This window comes from Camarhynchus parvulus, chromosome 24 (genome assembly GCF_901933205.1).
Source record: "Camarhynchus parvulus chromosome 24, STF_HiC, whole genome shotgun sequence".
Taxonomy (NCBI): domain Eukaryota; kingdom Metazoa; phylum Chordata; class Aves; order Passeriformes; family Thraupidae; genus Camarhynchus; species Camarhynchus parvulus.
Genome location: NC_044594.1, coordinates 5,665,309 through 5,685,424, shown reverse-complemented (window position 1 = coordinate 5,685,424; position 20,116 = coordinate 5,665,309). Strand labels below are relative to the sequence as shown.

At 51.1% G+C, this 20,116-nt stretch overlaps 1 protein-coding gene across 1 annotated transcript in view; it reads right to left on the bottom strand.

Annotated features, from left to right (window-relative positions):
• KIRREL3 (kirre like nephrin family adhesion molecule 3) overlaps positions 1 to 20,116 on the bottom strand; it is a 406,243-nt gene that overhangs the window by 45,548 nt on the left and 340,579 nt on the right. Inside the window, exons 5-7 of the mRNA XM_030964890.1 lie at positions 18,568 to 18,725; positions 13,049 to 13,199; positions 6,358 to 6,463 (exon numbers count right to left, since the gene is read on the bottom strand). Of these exons, the coding sequence (XP_030820750.1) occupies positions 6,358 to 6,463; positions 13,049 to 13,199; positions 18,568 to 18,725 (415 nt within the window). The remainder of the gene's footprint in view (positions 1 to 6,357; positions 6,464 to 13,048; positions 13,200 to 18,567; positions 18,726 to 20,116) is intronic.

The window sequence follows — 20,116 nt, the reverse complement described above, 5'->3', positions numbered from 1 at the left end:
TTTCCTAAACCTGGGTGGGTTTCCTATTCTGTGGAGAAGGGTGGAGGAACCAGACCAGGGAGCTTTTCCCTGTTGTTGTCCCTTTGTTTTCCCTGGGCAAAGCCAGGGGGAAGCCAGGACTGCCTCCCACCAGGTGTGTTCCAGCCCCAATGCCTTCAAAGAAAACCTCGTTAAGAAGCAGTTGAGTTTGGATTAATATTTGATGAGCGACAGTGAGCTGCTGTTCAGAGATAAAACAGTATTTACTGAGCAAGGGCTTTCCTGCCTTACTGAGCCAACAAACAAACAGAGCTCAGGGGGAAGCACGTGGAGGTGGGGACAGGGCATGCTGTGGGATGGCTCTGAGCCTGGGATGGCTGTGGGATGGCTCTGAGCCTGGATGGCTGTGGGATGGCTCTGAGCCTGGGATGGCTGTGGGATGGCTCTGAGCCTGGATGGCTGTGGGATGGCTCTGAGCCTGGGATGGCTGTGGGATGGCTCTGAGCTTGGGATGGCTCTGAGCTTGGGAGGGCTGTGGGACGGCTCTGAGCCTGGGATGGCTGTGGGATGGCTCTGAGCTTGGGATGGCTCTGAGCTTGGGAGGGCTGTGGGACGGCTCTGAGCCTGGGATGGCTGTGGGATGGCTCTGAGCTTGGGATGGCTCTGAGCTTGGGAGGGCTGTGGGACGGCTCTGAGCCTGGCTCAGCAGGACCAGGGGGATGGTGGGGCTGCCACTCACAGAGCTGCATTCAGGCAGCAGCAGGGGTGGCTGGAACTTGCCTGGACTGCACTTGCTGTGATCCCTGTCTGGCTGTGGGATGGGAAGAAGGGGGGCAGCACAATCCCTTGGGTGGCTGACAAATAAATGTCCCCTGGCTCCTCCTGACCTCTGCAGCACCTGCTGGACCTTCTGTAACATCCCTCAGCTATGAAGAGCTAGCTGTGTGCTGATCACAGCTGCTGTGCTCAACACCATGCAGCAGCTGGGAGGGCTGTCTCCCTCTTCCCAGCTATGTCTGTGTGTCTGTCTGTCAGTCCCACACCTTCCTTTGGAAGTGCAGTGGTCCCCAGAGCTGCAGCTGGTGCTGGAGGGTGGCTGCACGTCTCCCTCTGCCACCAAAGATAACATTATTTGCAAAGGTCTCTGCCAGCCCTGGGGGTGAGAGCTCTGTGTGGATGCACAGAATGAGATTGGTATCACTGGCCTCCCTGCCTGCACCAGCTCCCCATCGCTCCACAAAAATAATCATCAGCTCAGGAGCCCGAAATGCTCAGGGACTTTGCCTCCTGCAATATTAAACCTTCCCATTTTCTTCTGCCACTTTAAAGATTCTCTTTCTTACTGCGAGTGATAAATAATAACAGCAAAAAAACACCCCACAGACACACAACAGACATCAAAAGCCACGAGAAGATTGGCAAATACAGAGATCTGAAGGGAGCAAAGAGGAGGCCTGGTTGGGAGTCGGTTCACGTTGCCCTGACTTCTGCTGCTTCCCATTAATTTCAGCCGCCACTGCAGGTACAGAACAACGGCGACAGCTAATTACTCCCCCTTTCCCCTTCCTGCCCGTTTGCTTGCAGCAAAAGAAAGCCTGTAAATTCCCAAACTCCCCCCTCTCCATCCCAGAGCTGCCCAGGAAGCTGCAGAGGTGCGTGGGAGAGGGTGTTGAGGTGGGATGTGCACCGGAGCCGTTTGCTGCTCCAGCCTGGCACCGGGATGCTCCCCCAGCAAACGGGCTGGCAGGGGCTGGCAGTGGCTCAGGGGAGGGGAGAGGAAAGGTTAATTTGGTCCCCTGCCACCCTTGGGACACCAGGGAGCCTCTTTGGGCTTCCAGTCCCATGTCCATGGTGCTAAAGCAGGTGGGGACACATCCATGGAAGTGCTGCCGAGGAGCCCACGTCCCCTTGAGCCTTTTCCAAACGGAGGATGCTGCGCTGGCAACACCCAAGGAGGTTTTTGGTGGGCTGAGCTGCTCTTCAGCTCCAAAGGGAACCTGACAGAGGTGCGATGAACCTGACAGAGGTGGGATAAACCCAGCCAGATGAGTTTATCCCACCTTAGGGTCTTATGGGTATAAGACCCTACAGAAGCTGTAGGATGTGTCTGTGCAAAGCTTGCTGTATATGGAAGGAGGGAAAACATCCAAAGAGCAAACCCCTGCTGCCAGAACCCCCTGCTCAGGATCACTGTGACACCTCACCAGCCTCTGCCCTCCCCTTGCTTTTGGTGACACTGGCCTGTCCCGTGTCCAAAAGTGAGTGACAGCCCGTGTGGCACCGTGGGCACACAAACCTCCCTGGGGAAATGCTGCTCCTCAGCAGGAAACTGCTGCCAGGGAGGGAGCAGGGCTGGCATTTCAGCTCCAGCCTCCTCAGCTGGGAAAGGAGAGAGGAGCTCTGCCTCCAGCCCTGCCCAGCCCTGCCTGCCTCCCAACATCATGAGATGCCAGCAGGTTTTAGAGAAGAGGGATTCTTGCTTGGAAAATGCCACTGAGGCCAAAGATTTTGTGAAAATCTGTCAGTTTTGAGAAAATGCCATTAACCCTCTGCCTACAGAAGAGAGATAAGGTGCAAGCTGTAACTTTCCACTCTGGCTCTGGGAGTGGATTGCTCCAAGGTCTCTTTTCCAACCAAGTTTTTCTTGCATTAAAATCGACCTGTGTGTGATTATATAAGCAGGCATGAAGAAAACTTCCTAAGGAAAAAGCAGCTCAATTTAATCAAAACTATGTTCTCTATAGGGTCAGAGGGGCCTTTTCATCTCTTGGGAAATTGTGTTGAATTTCGTTTCTTTTCTCTTGCCCTCCTAACTAAGAGAATAGGAGGGCTGAGCTTAAAATCTTGGGTCAGCAGGACCACAGAGGTGGTTTAGTGGCTTCATCCTATCAAAGAGCCCAGTTCATGGATGCTTCTCAAGGGAACATCTATGGGGGAGATACTGGACCTCCTGTGCTTTTCCTAGGAAGAAAACCCAGGATGCAAACCCAATGCAAAACCTTTGGCTCCTCAAAAACTCCAGCAAGGTGAAGCTTGCTGGAGTGTTGGTGGCAGGGATGGCCCTGCAAAGCTGGCTGTGGATTTATGGCCACAAAAGGGGATTTAGGTTTGTAAACATTCTTCCTTTATGTTTATGGACAAACATATCGGGGGGGATTAAAAATCAATATTATCTAAAGATCTGGGATCTCTGTCCAAGCATGAGGGAAGCCAAGGAGATATATCAGAGTGGTCCTTGCCCAAGGAGGGGAAAAAATAATCATGTTTCCTGTTGTTTTCTTTTTTTTAAGGCAGAATTAAGTTCATTTTCACCAGTGCTGGGCTCCTGAGTGACTCTGGGGATGGCACCAAGCTCATGTTCTGCCTTCTCAAACCTCCAGATGTCTCAGTCCTGGGGCTTTACAGTTCCCATCCTTCTCGCCTGGTCAGTGTCAAGGTGCAGGGGGCTCCCTGCTTGGATGACCCACTCCAGAGGGCTCCAAGCTTCAGCGCTAGAACATCTGCCACTTTTACATAGTGAAGAGCTTTGGGATCTTGTGGAAGGGAAACAAATCCCCCCTCCATCAATCAGAGCCTTTAAGCAGAAGGGAGCCCCAGTGAGCACTGCTGGGTCCTGTTTGCCTGGCACAGTGGTAGGGAAAAAGCCTTGTGTGAAGTTTACATGCTAAGGGAACTCGAGAAATGAAAAATCCAAAGTGATTGAATTTGTTATGCCTCTTTTTTCCTGCTCACAACCCTTCTTATGGGAAAGCATAGCCTGAAAAAGCATGCAATTAGTTTTAAGAGTAAAATCCATCATGAAATGAATCCCAAAGCCATTTGAAGCAAAGTAGAATCATGGAGGCTCAGGGGACAGGAAGGGTGACAAGACCTGCGGCCTCAGGATGGGTGAGAAGGGACGAAGAGGGCAGAGTGGGGCATTTGCAGCCAGAGGGGACAGCAAAAACCTGTGCTACCCAGATGGCAGCAAAGATGGGAGAGGAGTGTTGGATCCTCCTCTGCTTGGTGGAGAAAATCAACTCAGCTTGGGCATGGATCCCAAGGGCGGAAACAGCCATGAGAAATCAGAATGCCAAAATGGTTTGGGCTGGAAAGCACTCTAAAGCTCTTTTTGCTCCACCCCTGCCATGGCAGGGACACCTTCCCCTATCCCAGGTGTCTCCAAGCCCCATCCAGCCTGGCCTTGGGCACTGCCAGGGATCCAGGGGCAGCCCCAGCTGCTCTGGGCACCCTGTGCCAGGTCCTCACCACCCTCACAGAGAAGAATTTCTCCCCAATATCCCATCCATCCCTGCCCTCTGGCAGTGGGAGCCATTCTCCCTTGTCCAAAGTCCCTGTCCAAGGAAGAGGAAACCCTGGACTGGAGCCTTCCAGGCTGCTCCAGTGCACAAGGGATCAGCCCAGCTGGGATCAGGGGTGATGTGGAAGGTTCCTTTGTTGACAATCAGGCTGATGGAGCAGAAGTTTTGCCAGGATCTTGCCACTGTCTGGCTCCTTGACCAGGGATGGTTGTTTTGCCTTGGACTGTACCAGAATCAGTCCTGGGGTAAGACCCACGTGGGTCCTTCACCCAGCCTGCCATGCACTTTGTTTTCCTTCCAGCTGTAAATATGAAACCAGGGCTATTTGTATCTTTGACATTAATTGACTTCTTGAATTAATAACTCTTCTGTGTAACCAGGAACACAATTACTGCTTTGTTGTGCTGGTATCCAGCTGGAAGGGATAGTTCCTACCCAGAAACCTGATTGTACTAATTAAGCTGCACGAGCCTAACAGGAGGAGGGTCATGGTAACCTGTCCCCGGAGGTGCCTCCTCTGTTTTTATCCATGGATGGCTCTGCAGAGCCAGAATGGATGGTGAGCCTGTGTGTGCATGCTCAGGCCTTCCAGGCAGGAGGGGTGAGTGGCTGATGGATGAGGCAGGACAGGGCTGTACCTGTTACACAAAGCTCTTTTCTCCCAAAGTGTGCTGAGAGCCTGTCCTGCTTCCCAGACCCATATTTTGTCTGCTTAGACAAAAAAACCTGTGATAGGAGGGGTGTTTTCTAATCTAAGAAACCTCACACCCAAAGCCAAGGGCCCACAGCAGTGACTCTGCTCAGTGCAGAGAGCATCTGCTCTCCTGCCCATCAGAAGTGAGATAGAGCCTGGGTGTGCACTCACAGAATCACAGAATCTCCTGAGCTGGGATGCTCCCACAAGGGTCATCGAGTCCAGCACAGGCCCTGCCCAGACCCCCAACAACCCCACCCTGGGCATCCCTGGCAGCGCTGCCCAAACCCTCCTGGAGCTCTGGCAGCCTCGGGGCTGTGCCCATTCCCTGGGCAGCCTGGGCAGTGCCAGCACCCTCTGGGGGCAGAACATTGCCCTGAAATCCAACCTACACCTCCCCTGGCACAGCTCCAGCTGCTCCTTCAGATCCTTTCCCTGTTCACCAGAGAGAAGAGAGGACCCAGAGGGACTCAGGGCTGGCAGGGACCCCATGCACTGCCTGCACCCCAGACCTCCCTCACCAAAACCAGACACATTTCCTGCTGTTCCACATCTCCTCAAGCACCTGTGCCCTGCTCTGAGCTCACCATGGCCAGTGCAGGGGCACTGCAGATTGTGTCCCGCAGATGTGACCCCCCCCACCCAGGGAGAATGTCCCTCTCAAGGAGATCCCGTGGAGATCCCATCCCCTGTGTCCCCTCACATCCCTGGCACCTGCACATCTGCTCTGGCCCCTCCTGGGCTCAGCTGGGAGGGAGGGCACAGAGAGGCTTATGGTGGTTGCTTAAGGGTTACATGGAGATGGTGACAGAGCTGCTCTGTTCAAATGATAAAAGTGTGTGCAAAAAAGGAGAGGAATTCTCCCATAATAGACTTTTCACTCGGCATGCATTGCTCACGATGTCCCCAAACAGATGGTTCTGCCAGCTCAGTGCCAGGCCTCTTAATCCACTCCAGGTGCCCATGAATCCCTGACTGGGAAGCTGTAGAATGCAGCAGACACCTGGTGAATGGTACAAGAGGAGCCTCTCAATGTGCAACAGCACCATCGAGGCCAGAGAGGCACCAGGGAGCACAGAGTGGGGACAAGGACCTGCCACAGCAGGGACAGAGGCTGGCTCCAGCCATTGCTACAGGGGCAGCAGAGGCCGTGGGGATGAGCCACAATAACCCAAGCTATTATCTCATTTTATCTGCCCAGTTCTGTCAGCACCAAGAGGTGAGAAACACAGGAGGAGGAGGAAGGGCCACCAGACACCACAGCCAGAGGTGCTGAGCTCATTTGGGTCACCTGGAGGGGAAGGCAAGGTGCTCTCAGCAGAGGGCTGGACTGAGGTGCCAGGGGTGCCAGGGGTGCCAGGGGTGCCAGGAGTGCCAGCTCACCTGTACTGGGTGACAGCAGGGTTGGCCTTGGCAGAGCAGTGGAACTTCACAGTGTTGTCCTCCAGCACCGGCTGCGGCTCCACGGACAGGTTCACCAGGGGAGGGTCTGCAAAGAGAGAGGCCCATGAGACACCCAGGACAGCTGGGGCACCCCCTGCCCGCTGCCTGCCAGCTCCTCAGGCTGTCAGAAAGCCTGGCAAAAGCACTGAGACTCCCTGGAGCTGTGATATCACAGAATCCCAGAACGGCTTGGATTGGAAGGGACCTTAAAGATCACCCAGTTCCACCCCCTGCCATGGGCAGGGACACCTTCCACGAGACCAAGCTGCTTCAAGTCCTGCCCAACCTGGCCTTGAAACTTCCAGCTTCTCTGGAAAACCTTTTCCAGGGCCTCATCACCCTCCCAGGGGAGAATTGCTTCCTGAGATCTCATCTAACCCTGTCCTCTGGCAGTGGAAGCCATTTTTCAGTTTAAAGCCATATAAGGTTTGTCAGACAAGCTGATGCCACGAACGCTGCTCTTCTCTTGAAGGGCTTCAGCAAATAAGACAGGAAGAAGAGCCACAGACACCATTTGATGTAACATTTCACTTGGAAAATGTGACTGCTGGCTCTGATTCTCATTTAAGGACATAAACTCGCCTGCTTTGAGACACTCCAGTTTAATATCTTGCTGTATAACAATGATTTTTTGTCTATCCTCTAACTTTAAAGTGGCATTTCTGCTCTTTCATCAGCCTAATCATCTCTGCCAAGGCCTTACTGGTGTCACAGGCTGCTCCAGTCTTCCAGCTGCTCCTCAGTTTCTCTCCTCGTTTTCACATGAGAAGCATCTCAATGCTTGAGCAGCAAATAAAATTTAGGAAAGAACCGATAAAAGCAAGCAGGAAATGGGTGAAATGTTCAGATGCAGAATATCCAGAGTTGTTTTAATTTTTTGTGATGACTGAGGCCTTCAGCTTTAGGTTTTAAGCATGGGACCTTATTTGAGGGCAAAAAGCAGAAAGAAATGGCCTTGTGGAGGGTTTTTTTGGTGCCAGGAGAACCAGTGGTCCCATGGCTGAGGAACTTGGGGCTCATCGACCCAGCTGAGGGGCTCTCCTGCCCTTGAGGTGGGAGTCTGCTGCACACATGCAAAACCACATCCTACAACAGGACATGTTACATGTTCAGCTTTCCCTGCTGCTCCTCTCCTCTTCCAAGCGCTCCAGCAATGCCTTTCCCAGCTGGGAAACAGGGAAAGGCTGCAGGTGACAGGGCAGGGGGCAGAGAAGCTGGGTGGTACCCCCTGGTGCAGGGCACCTCCTGTCACAGACACATTTTATGCAAAATCCTTTCCTGAGGACTTTTCCTCCTGAGAAGCTGAGAGGCCTCAGGAACAAAATGTAAACATTGATTATCTGCTGCTGTGGAATGCAACAGGTGCATCTGTGATTGGCTCATGTGGTTGTTGCTAATTAATGGCCAATCACAGTCAGCTGGCTCAGACTCTGTCCAAGCCACAAGCCTTTGTTATCATTCCTTCTTTTTCTATTCTTACCTAGCCTTCTGATGAAATCCTTTCTTCTATTCTTTCAGTATAGTTTTAATGTAATATATATCATAAAATAATAAATCAGCCTTCTGAAACATGGAGTCAGATCCTCATCTCTTCCCTCATCCTGGGACCCCTGTGAACATGGTCACAACCTCCCTTGGCCTCAGGTGTGCTGGGGCATCCCAGAGCCCTGGGCTGGGTGTGGGGTCAGCACTGGACACTTGGAAGAGGAGAGAGGCAGCAGGGAAAGCTGAACATGTAACATGTCCTGTTGTAGGATGTGTTTTGCATGTGTGCAGCAGACTCCCACCTCAAGGGCAGGAGAGCCCCTCAGCTGGGTCGATGAGCCCCAAGTCCCTCTGCAATGGGACTGCTGGGTCTCCAGTCACCAAAAAAACCCTCCACAAGGCCATTTCTTTCTGCTTTTTGCCCTCAAATAAGGTCCCATGCTTAAAACCTAAAGCTGAAGGCCTCAGTCATCACAAAAAATTAAAACAACTCTGGATATTCTGCATCTGAACATTTCACCCATTTCCTGCTTGCTTTTGTTGGTTCTTTCCTAAATTTTGCTGTGGGGTCATGGCTCCAGCCAAGCCCAAGGGGTGTCCTGGTTTTCCAGGGATGGTTTTTCCCTGCTGGCCTCTCCCTCCAGCACCCCCAGGTCAGGTCCTGCTGGAGTCACCTGCTCGGTGCCTTTGCTGGAGGATGTGGGCTCCAACTGGGCAAACTGGTGTGGGAACTGCCTGCACAGCAAGGCTGGGTTATTCCAGCCCTGAGAGGTGCCGGGACAGCTCGGGGACAGCAGCAGAGGGTCGGAGGTGGCCTGGGCAGGGACCTTGGCTGGGTGGGAGGGGAGAGGGACAGGCGGAGTCCCGGCAGCGCTCCAGAGCCTCCTTCTTCTCCACCCCGTGGTATTTACCCAGCCGGAGCCTGGCTTTGTTGTGAGCAAAGCCACCTGCCTTCCTGATGGGAAATTATGACGGGGAAATTATAGGTATTTTCAATTTACCCTAATTTCATTTTAAAATGTGCAATTCAAATGACAATAAAGATGGGCGCAGTTGGGAATATAAATGAGCTTCCCTGACACAGCAGCCCAGAGATGTATAGAGGGCTCCTAATTCATTCCCAGGCATCCTGACACTTCCCTATTGTTAGACAACAACAGCTAATCACCTTCCTTTGTTAAGTATGAATCACACTTCTCTTTAGTAGCTTCCCCATTGTTTGATGGGTTAGGAGCTGTGCCTACGATTTACAGAGAGGAACCTCTTTGTATTAAAATGAGCCCGGCTCCCTCCTGCACTCAAAATAATAAAAAAAAAAATAAAATAAAAAGACAACAAAAAAAAGCAAAGGAAATGAATTAAAGTCTTTGATCTCGCCTTTCAGAAATGGGATTGGGCTTTTGAGTATTGTGGGTGCTGTGATAGCGTGGGTTGCCTGTGTCACTGTGTTTCAGGGCATTTTGAGGCGAAAAAAGACACAAATTGTAACTCATCAGGATGTAATTCCACTCAGTTACAATTATAATCCCTGCCTGGCTTCTTGAATTTGAATGATGGAGTGAGATAGAGCCAGCCCACAGGCAGCGGGAGGAGAGTGTGTGAGCGCTGGTGCAGGTGCTGTGGGGACAGGCACTGGGACAGGTACTGGGGCCAGCATCGCTCCTCAGCAGCCCTGCAGCCCGGGAGACACCTTGGCAAACCCCGCAGCTCCCACTGTTCCCTCTCAGCACCTCAGGAATGGCTGCAAGCTGAGCTCCATGGGCTGCAGGTGCTGTGCTGGCACTTGCCCTGCCAGGTGCAGATCCCTCTCCGTGCTCCTCTCCCCTCTGGACAAACCCTTCCCAACCTCCTCACTAAGACTGAGATGCCACTTCAGCCCTGGACTTTCCACTCCCCAGTGGGAAGCACGAAAGGGAATCAAACACTGCAAAGCTCCAAGGATAAACCCAGCAGGCACAGTGATGTGCCCCTCATCACCCTCCACTCTCCTTCTCCTCCTCCCACCTCCTCCAAAAACATACAGATGCAGCCAAATCTCTTCTTGCCATGACAAAAAAGGTGTAAAAATGAGCAACTGCACATGTGTGTGCAGAGGCTTGGAGCAATGGCTTTGGATAAGCAATAACCCTGCTCCTCCCATCCCAGCACGCTGGGTGAGCATTTCCATGGAGCCACTGGGCTCCTGCAGTATAAATAGTTTATGGCATATCAAACTATTAAACATGATTTTAATCCCACTTGTGATGTTCAATGCATAACTCACAGGAGGCTGACTTTGATGTGGCTGGTGGAACAGAAATCACATTGAACAGATGTTCCAGCTGGAGCTGCTTAGTGTTTCCATTACAGAGCCTGCACTGGGTTTTTTTTCAGCTCTTTCTGCCAACCCCCCCTTTTTATTTTATATTTGGGAGGGGAGGGTTTTATGACTCAGCTCTTTCATTGCTGCTATCATGGTCAGGCACGAGATTGATGGGACCCCAACTTCAATTTTCCATCAGCTGAAAGAGGATAATCTCTCCCACCACACACACACCCTTCCCGGGGATAACCCCCATCCTGGTGTTTCTCTGCTGCCCGTGAGCATTGCTGATGTTCTTTTGAGTTGCAGAAGAAAATGAAAGAAAGCTGTAGGACTGATTTACCAGGCTGCTGCTTCCTGGGAAGGATTATTTTTGGTTCCCTGGGATTATTTGCAAGGCCACCTCTCAAACCATGCAGCTGGGTGATGTTTGCTATGGTGTGAATTCAACCTGCACTGCTGGAGGTGGAGAGTGCAGGGTTCAGGGGGATGCTGCAGCTCATGCCAGGCTGGGAAGAGCCAACAACTGCTGCTTGCTTTTCCTTATTCCCCCAGAAACCACTTCCTCCTCTCCCTGAGGTGCTGCTTCTCTGCTAGATATTGGAAGAAGACCCATGAGCAGGACTTCCCAGAATAATTCCCTAGGGAAAAGTGAGTGGTCCAGATACTTTTTGCTTAGGAAAATCACCTTTAGGTCTTTGCAAAGTGAATGCAGCTGGTTGTCTACAAGGCTGGGAGTGAGACCTCGTGAGCTAAAGCTGGGTTAATGGTTGTACTTGATGATCTTAGAGGTCTTTTCCAACCTTAACAATTCCATGATTCTGTTACTAGATGCAGCCAGAGCAGGCTTTTGCATCCAGGTCAAAATCCACCCCACCTCAGCTTGGTTAATCCATCTTAGTATTTTTCTCTCCCATCACCCATCCAGCTTTGGAAAATTGATATCCTCATTAGCCACCATTAAGAACAACATACTTTTAATAGCTGGGTAGAATATTACTGTTATTATATTCACAGCATGGAGAATTTAATAGCTCAGAGTGGAAATTGGTGTTCTTTATTGGGTTTTTCTCTTTCCCAAGCAGATTCCATGTGGCTCGGGGATTCAGCTCACGTCTCCAGCCCACACTGTACTGCCCTGGTGTAATGATGTCTCTGCTCCACGTTGTTTGTGTGAGTGTGTCCCCAGCTATTGTAGCTGTTTGCTGGCTGTGAAATAACCCAAGTTATTATCTCATTTTATCTGCCCAGTTCTGTCAGGACATGCAGGCAGCAACCCAAGAGCCTGGTAATCTTCCGGCAGCAAAAGCTGGAAGTCTTAAATGGTGAATTTTCTGCTGTGCTCGAGTTTGTTCAGTTGAGTTTGCCAGTTTTAATTGGTCTCTGGAAAGCAGCTGGCATGCTAATATTGAGCATCCTGCTTTTGCAAGTCGTGGGTAAATACAGCTGCAGGAACTGGGTGCGTGAATGGAGCGTGGCTGGAAGGGGTTGGGAGGAGCCCAAGAGCAATGGCTGCTGCAGAGGAGGAGGGAAGAGGCCTGTGAAATGTGAATTTTGGAAGATGGCAGATTTTGCTCTGTGGATTTACAGTACAGGGTGAGTGGTACAGCTCTGACCATAGCCCTATCCTTTGAGGTGGTGACTGGTGCTGGCTTTGTGTTATGGGAGGGACACTGTCCCTATCAAGTCTCTCACAAAAGACATAACACTGAACTGCCAGTAAGCCTGGAAACTCGGGATTCTGCACCAGAAATCCTAATGGGACTTATCTCTGCTACTGGCCATGCCCAGAGGTGTTGCTTGCTCACCCAAAACCCTTTGGGATCCATCCCTGCTTCAAAGACGCCTGAGGGCACAGTGGGGCCACCCAGAGCATGGCAGCTGGTGCTGCTTTGCTCAGATCCATGGACACACTGGAAACAGGATATCTCTGTAGTGTGGGTGTTCCTCAGGGAGCTCGGGGGTCATGAAATCTCCTGGCTGTGACTTCACTCTGTGATACTCCAGTGTCCCAGACTGCAAGGCAGGATGTATTCTATTTGCCATCTGTAGGGCAGTTATCTTCTGTTACGTGGGCAGTTTTCCTTATCTCTTCCACACCCACTCCTCCCTCTGGGGGGACACCTGCTGCTAACAGCTATTGAATGTCATTGCATGGCTGATAAGAACTATAGCATCCCATCGGGAGATGTGAGCCCAGAGGGAGGAGCCAAGCATTCCTACCTGGATATAATCTGGAGATTCTGGAACACCAGCCAAGCATTCCTACCTGGATATAATCTGGAGATTCTGGAACACCTGCCTGGCTTCTCCACTGGATTGGATTTCCCAGAGGAACAGCAGCTGCCTCTTCTCCTGGATCTTCAGAGGCAGAGACTGCACCTTTCTCCAGGATCCCTGCTCCAACAGAACCACCCCTGACGGGCTGCAGCCACAATTCCAATGGGACTGCTGCCAGCACCCTGACCCACAGGCTGTCAGGTTGTGTTCTGATTCTGTCAGTGTTGTTTTAGTTACTGCATTGTTTATTTTATCCTCTTATTTTCCTCCCTATTAAAGAACTGTTATTTCCTGCTCCCGTATTTTTTGCCTGAGAGCCCCTTAATTTAAAATTCATAGCAATTCAGAGGGGTGGGGAGGGTTTACATTCTCCATTTCAGGGGAGGCTCCTGCCTTCCTTAGCAGACTCCTGTCTTTCCAAACCATGACATCCAGTATCCCAGTAAAGAGAAACCCCCAGTCGCAGCATGCTGCTCCTGCCTGGAGTCAGAGCCCTGGCTGGAGAGGGCAGAGAGGTTGGGGTGTCCCAGCAGCCAGAGGTGGCTCAGCCAGCTGTGTACTCACGCTGGATGTCAATGGTGACAGAAGTCTCCTTCCCACTGGGAATGGCTTTGTTGGTGGCTCGGCACACGATGCTCTCCCCGTTCTCGATGTCGGACGGCGCGATGAACAGCGTGCTCATGATGCTCTCCCTCTTGCCGTCACGGAGCAGTGTCTGCCAGGGGGAAACAGGGAGGAGGAAAGTGCTGGAAATGAATTTGTAGCAAACTCTCAAAGCCCGACAGAAGCCTCACCTCTGTATGCAAACCTTGAGATAAAAAATGTTGACTTAGAAATGCCATGGACTAGGACAGATATTGTTGAGAGAGAAATGGAACTAGAAACAAGTTTCAAAGGGCGGCCTTGCAAATTAAACTAGATACTTTGGAGAAATAGAACCATGAAAGATGCACTGTAATGGGACCCACGAGGGGTAATTTTAGATGATTTGCTTTGAGGCATTTACAGCATGGTGTGGTTAAAGCTGATAGGCCAAGAAACGCTTACAATGTTTTGTAATTGGGAAATAGTCGGCTTCTGATTGTGGTGGTGTGAATTATAACATCTGTATTGTTTCACCCTTCACATGAGACTGAAAATGGAATAAAAAGTTTTTAAAATGCCTCTCAGTTGCCCCATCTCTGGGTCAGAAAAGGGCCTAATCTGACAGAAAGGACTTTCCTGCTGGAGAGGGGCCCTTTCCCCATCCCCAGGCTCAATAAGACGTTCTCAGCCAAGTAGCTTCCTGCAATAACAATTCCTCTGGCTGGAATCTGCCAAAAGCCTCAGGGGGAATAACAAAGACAAATTTCAGTGCACTTCCCTGGGAATTGGGCACTTAACTCCCATCTGCTTCCCTGCAGCCCTGCTGTGCCTAGGCCAGGGAGGAAAGCTCCAGTGAGACACCTCACCCACCACCCAGCAAAGAGGGAGCCAGAGGCAAATGGCTTTGTGACCTGCTGTCATCTTCTGCCAGGTGAGTGCACAGAGCTGCCTGGGCACTTCTCACAGCACTGAGGTGATGGCAGCTGCCAGCAGCACTGACAGACCCTGGCCATGGATCCTTGGCTGCCGTGCTGTGGTCTGGCCCAGCCCATGGTAAATCATCACCTCTCAGGTGTTCACTGATGGGGGCCAGAGATCAAACCCTGGTGGAAATGGGGCTGTGTGTTCTATCCCCATCTGTCAGAGCTGGGGCAGTTATCCTCTGTTCATGGGGCAGTTTTCTTTATCTCTCTCACAGCCAATCCTCCCTCCAGCAGATCTCTGCTGTCCATGGGCCATTAATTATTAATTATCTTCTGTCCATGGCCAAGGAATGTCCCTGCAGGGCTGATCCAATTCCAGCATCCCATGGGGAGATGCTCCGCCCAGGGGAGGAGCCAAGCATTCCTACCTGGATACAATCTGAGCTTTGGGACACCACAGCAGCCTTTGCCCACTGCATTGCCAGAGGAGCAGCTTTCTGCTGCCCTGCATTGCCAGAGGGAGCCCAGGCCCATCTGCAGCAGCCCTGGAGCTGCAGAGGAAAACTCCCCCCTTGTGCAGGATCCCTGCTGCAGCAGCAGCACAGCTGGCACTGCAGGAGGGCTGAGCCCCCATGGCATGGGGCTGTGCCACCCCCTGACACACAGGGGGCAGGGCATGGTCTGACTTTGGCAGTGTTGGTTTTGTATTACTTCATTGTTTATTTTATTTTTATGTTCTTCCCTAATAAAGAACTGCTATTCCTCCTCTCATATCTTTGCCTGAGAGCCCCTTAATTTCCAAATTATAACAACTCAGATGTAGGAGGTTTACATTTTCCATTTCAGGGGAGGCTCCTGCCTTCCTTAGCAGACACCTGTCTGTTCAAACCAAGGCAAGTGGTTACCAGCCCTGCCTGCTCAGCCTTGGCACTGTGCTTCTTCCCTGGATTTATCTGACTTCAGCTGTGGTGCCCTGCTGTGCCTCTTTTGGGAGCACAGGAGCCTGGGAGAGCTTCCTCACCATCCCCTAATCCTCCTGCATGTTCTTACAGGAGGTCACATCACCCCGTAACCCTGACTTTGATCAGCTGAGCCCTCAGAGCTCTCAAGATGTTGTGTGGTTTTCAGCCTTTGAATCATTCTCTAACCTCTGACCTCTCTCTGGTTTATCCACAGTGGGTTTTGGACCCTGCCAGGCAGTTTTTCCTTCTAAGTATTTATCTTTCAAATTTGTTCCTCACAGTGTAAGACAGGGCTTTACTGGGAGATAACAGATGTCAGCAAGATGTATGCATGTGGCACTTGGGGACATGGATTAGTGGTGGCCTTGACAGTGCTGGAAGAATGGTTGGACTTGATTTTGGAGAGCTTTTCCGACCTTAATGATTCTTTGATTCCAAGACTAATGCTTTCCCAGGGCCATTGTGGCACAGCCTTCATGCACACAGGTTTGTGCCTCTCAAGCACATGAGACAAGGAAGGATGCTGAGAAACTGTCACCACAATCAGCCCAGAACCCCAGAGTCATGAGGGTGGGAAAAGCCCCCTGAGATCGAGTCCATCCACTTACCCAGCACTGACCCACCAAACCACATCCCTCTCCACCACATGCACAGCTTTTTGGAACACTTCCAGGGATGGCGAATCCACCACCATGCTGAGACTGTTCCAATGGCTGAATACCTTTCCAGTAAAGAAAATTTGTCATTATCCAATCTGAACATCCCCTGGCACAATTTGAGGCCATTTCCTCTCCTCCTGTGCCTGTTCCCTGGGAGCTGAGGCCAACTCCTCCCCTGGATCCTCCTCCTGTCAGGGAGCTATGGAGAGCAAGAAGGTTCCCCCTGAGCCTCTTTTTCTCCAGGCTGAGCCCCCACAGCTCCCTCAGACACTCCTGGTCCTCCAGCCCCTTCCCCAGCTCCATTCCCACCTCAGGACACAACTGCAGGATGCTGCCCTGTCCTTGCTTTATTGTCACCCCTTGTGCTCTTCCCTTGGGGAACAACTCCCCACTTTTGGTGCTGGGGTTGAGGTGAACCCTAAGTCTGTGTGAAATTTCCCCTATTTGAGGTTAACCTCCAAATCCTGCAGGGTCTTGTGTTCCCTGTCCCCTTCAATAGGGATCAGAGGGACTTCAGTCAGCTGTGGCTGTTCTGTGCTGCCTGGCTGGGATTGCAGGGGGCTGCATATGGATCATTTGGTGGACTGGAAATTCAGAGTAACAGAGAAATTATCACTCAGTGTGAATGGTTTCAGGCAGTCAGTAACCCAAACAGGACTTTTTTGGTTGGCTGGAATATCTGGATCAAAGGAAAGCTGGGTTGGGTTTCAGTTCTCCTGAAAAAGCAGAAAGAGTCAAATTGAGGAACTATTTTAAAGGGAGCTTCAAAAGGGAAACATTTCTGAGACCCTGAAAATCCAAACTTCCAACTCAAAAAAATGTCTAAAATTGTCTGCTAGTTTTTCTAAAGGCTGATTTTCTTTTTTAATGTGGAAGGGCCTCATGGAAACCTTCAGGAAGTCAGGAGAAAATGAGGTTCAGCCTCAGAAACAGAGGTTTTCCTGACTCCAGGGGGAGGGAAGGATGCCTCCCCCCATGCAGAACAGGGGTCCCCTCCCAGCCCATCCCTGCCAACTGCTTAAAATGCCATGGAGATCTCTGTGCTGTGGGAGATGGATCTGCAGCCTGGAAAACTCTGCTTTGGAAGGGTGTTTTGTTGGAAATATTTTAAAGATGGGCATTCCCCCTTCTCTGCTCCCCGCTGCTTGTGGGTCTGAAAGGGAGAGGGCTCAAAATTTGTCTCCTCGGGGCCTGCCAGGCCTGGAAGGGAAGGCTGGGGGTGAGGGGGACGAGCTGTGAACAACTGTATATCAATGGCTTGGATTTTAATTAATTCCACTCCATCTGAGAGAGAGAGAGGGTCAGTTCTCCCTGGCTCTAATTAGTGCTGCCTGTCCTCTGCATGGCAGGCAGGGAGATGGGGCAGGTTCCCCCTGCTCACCCCTGGCTGCAGGGAAGCAGCTCAGCTCCAGCAAGGAGGAGGAGGAGGAAAGGGAGGAGGCAGGGAGGCTGTTCTGCCTCCTCTGCTCTCCTCAGCAAATCAGGATGTTGCTGGAATGAGGCTGGATGGAGGCTGCACAGTGGCAGCCGGGGATGAAATGTTTATTAAAGATCTTTGGGAGCTTGAGGAATGGCTCTGACTGCCCACTTTGAAGTTTTGGCTGCAAACTGACCCATTTTAGGTTTTGAATTTTGCTGTTTAGAAATTTTCATTAAAACTGTCAAGTGTTACTGAATCTTTCACACTCAGCAGCCATCAGGAGCCCATAAACAGGAGAACATTTGGGGTCCCATTCCCAGAGTGCTGCTGATTGCTCTTTGATTATTTCCTTCATGACCCAATAAAGACTTTCTGTCTAAATTAAAAAATGCCAAGAACCCTGACAATTTTTCATGGAAAACTGCAGTTGGAGGAGGGGACACATGTCACTGCAACCACCCCTTTGATCCAGAGCTTCTGCTGCAGAACCAGAACCAGGGCTGGGTCAGTGCTGCTGTACACAGCATTAACACCACACCCAGGTGGGATTGACGGGGGAGAAGTGGCCACACCAGGTGATGACAAGCTGTGAGAAGGTACAAAAAGCCAAATTCAGAGCAAAGCCCATTTTGGTGACAGCTTGTGGCTCCTCACTTGCATCCTGCTGTTTTCCTCCCAGGCTCCCCAGTGGGAAGGGATGCAGGGTGAGAGTCTGAGCTTGCAGAGCTGAGGGATGTTGGGAAGGATGAAAGTTTGACAAGAAAGTCTCACAGATATGTGTGCTTAGCAGAAAGATTTTTAAATGTAGAGTCTGATGAAGGAATAGAGATGGAAGCAAGTTTTGATATAGAAGAAAAGAATTGCTGAGCCAGTCTCACTGGATAACCAGGGAGGCAAAGGGTGTGTTAGTTAGAAGGGGTTTTTATGGCTTAGAGCAAAGGATAAATCCACCCCAAACAAGAAGATATTTTTACCAAGCAGAAAGAGAGCACAGGCAAACAAGGCAGCAAATGTGGCAAGTAGAAAAAAAGTCTCAGAATTTTCCAGCGCAAGAAAACTGAAAAACAGCTTCTAGCTTCAACTGTAATGTACTGACTTCTAGTGATTGGAGAACAGTAACATGAATATGGTAATTATAGCAGTTATGATAGGCTATAGATAAAAGTTAAGGTATAGATTGGTTCTACTGTATTAAGATGCTCAGCAAAGAAAAGTATATAATGTAATGTAACCAATAGAAAAGTCTATAATGCAATGTAACCAAAACCAAAGGTCTCCAGGCCTGCCTGCAGCTGGAGCTGACAGCTGTAGGCACAGCTCTGTCACCCACCACCCTGGACTGCTGTAATGTCTTGGATGGAATAAACTGCATTTTGGATACAATAAACTGCATTTGGAGAGCCACCTGGAGTCCCACATCCCTCATTTTGGCTCTTACAAGGGTGCAGCCCCAAATGTTTGGGGTTGGGTGAAGTGTCAGGCCTGGTGCCCCTTTCACGAGCACAGGCCTTGTCGCAGCCCCATCCTGCCTCACCTTGGAATAGGTGGCTCCATTGATGACTTCTCCCCTCCTCATCCAGATGATGGAGGCTGCTGGCTTGGCGTTGTCTGCGTGGCAGGTCAGGTTCAGGGGGTCTCCTGCTCTCAGGCTGATGATGGGCCCCCCCAAAATGACAGGGTCATCTGGAGGAACTGCAATGAAACAGCACAGAGGAGACAATGTCATTAGAAGCATGAACCTCCAGGTTCCTTCCTGGAGTCACCTGTGGGGGCTGAGCTGCCAGGGCTGGCCTGTGACCTCTTGGACCCTGCAGATGGTTTGGGATGGCCATGGCAGGGCTACCCCTCATCCCCAGTTACAGCCACCTGCCTTTTGCGGCTCCTGTGCCTCAGATTTGACCTCCAGCAGCAGCAGCTTCTGAGGGGACTTGGGCCAGGTGGCTGCAAGCTTTGCAGGAATATGAAGGGTCAGGTCTGTGGCAGATAAATCCACCAAGGGCTACTAAATCCTCAACGCCCGGTGTCACCACATTTCCCTTCACAGAGGAAAGCAAGGCACCGTTCTTCCTAAGAATATTTCTGGGTTTCACATTCTCTGAACATCAGAGAAAGGAAAAACGATTCTTATCATTTGCTGTGCCTGTGTTTGTGCCAAAGTAGAATGCAACATGGAGATGTTTACCCAGAGTGATGGGGTTTTGTTTCCTTGGCCTATCAGGTGTGTGTGTGTCAGGACTGTTGGGTGACAGTCATGAGATTCTGGGCAGTGGAGTGTAGTGGAGTGCTTGGCAGATTCAGTTTAGATGTAATGCAATATAGTGTAATATAGTATAGAATAATATAGACTAATGAAGTAATTAATTAGCCCTCTGATAAGATGGAGTCAGATGCATCATTTCTCTCCCCCTCATTGGGGTTCATCCTGTTTTGATAGCCCTGGATGTCCCTGAGCTGCAAACTCTGTGGATGAGGAGTATTTAAAGCAATATCCCTGCTTGAAATAAATATCCCTGCTCCCTGTGCCTGCTCCTCTCCTCCTCCCTGGAGATCTCTTACTGGCTGCTGCTGGACGCAGATACGGGGCTTGGAGAGGACTGGGTGTGAGCCCTGCTCTGGCTGTGAAGTGGGAGGGAGGTGAGGCTGGTTTGGGGTAGAAGGGCAGGGAGGTTGGATTTGGACCTGCAGGACTCAGGGTGGAATAACCTCTGGGCACAGGAGTGTGACCTCCAGGCCTGCCTTTGAGGAGGGCTCCCGTGGCAGCCCTCTGTCCAGAGGGACCAGGGGAATGGGGGCACTCCCTGCTCTCTTTGATGTCCCTGTCACACCCACAAGCAGGTTGTGGTCACCTCCTGCCACAGGGAGGCTCCTCAGCACCTCCCTCTGCGAATGCAGATCTAGACAGGGGGAGCAGAGACATTTAAGTCTTCAGCCTTCCTTTGAAGGCACCTCAGAGCCCGAGGGAGGCTGCAGCTCCAGGCTCTGCTGGTATCTCACAGCCCTGGGCAGCTCTGCTGGAAATGAAGGCAGAGACAGGGACAGGTGCAAACAGGGAAGCACAGGCGGGGCACCTGAGCGTGGTGTCC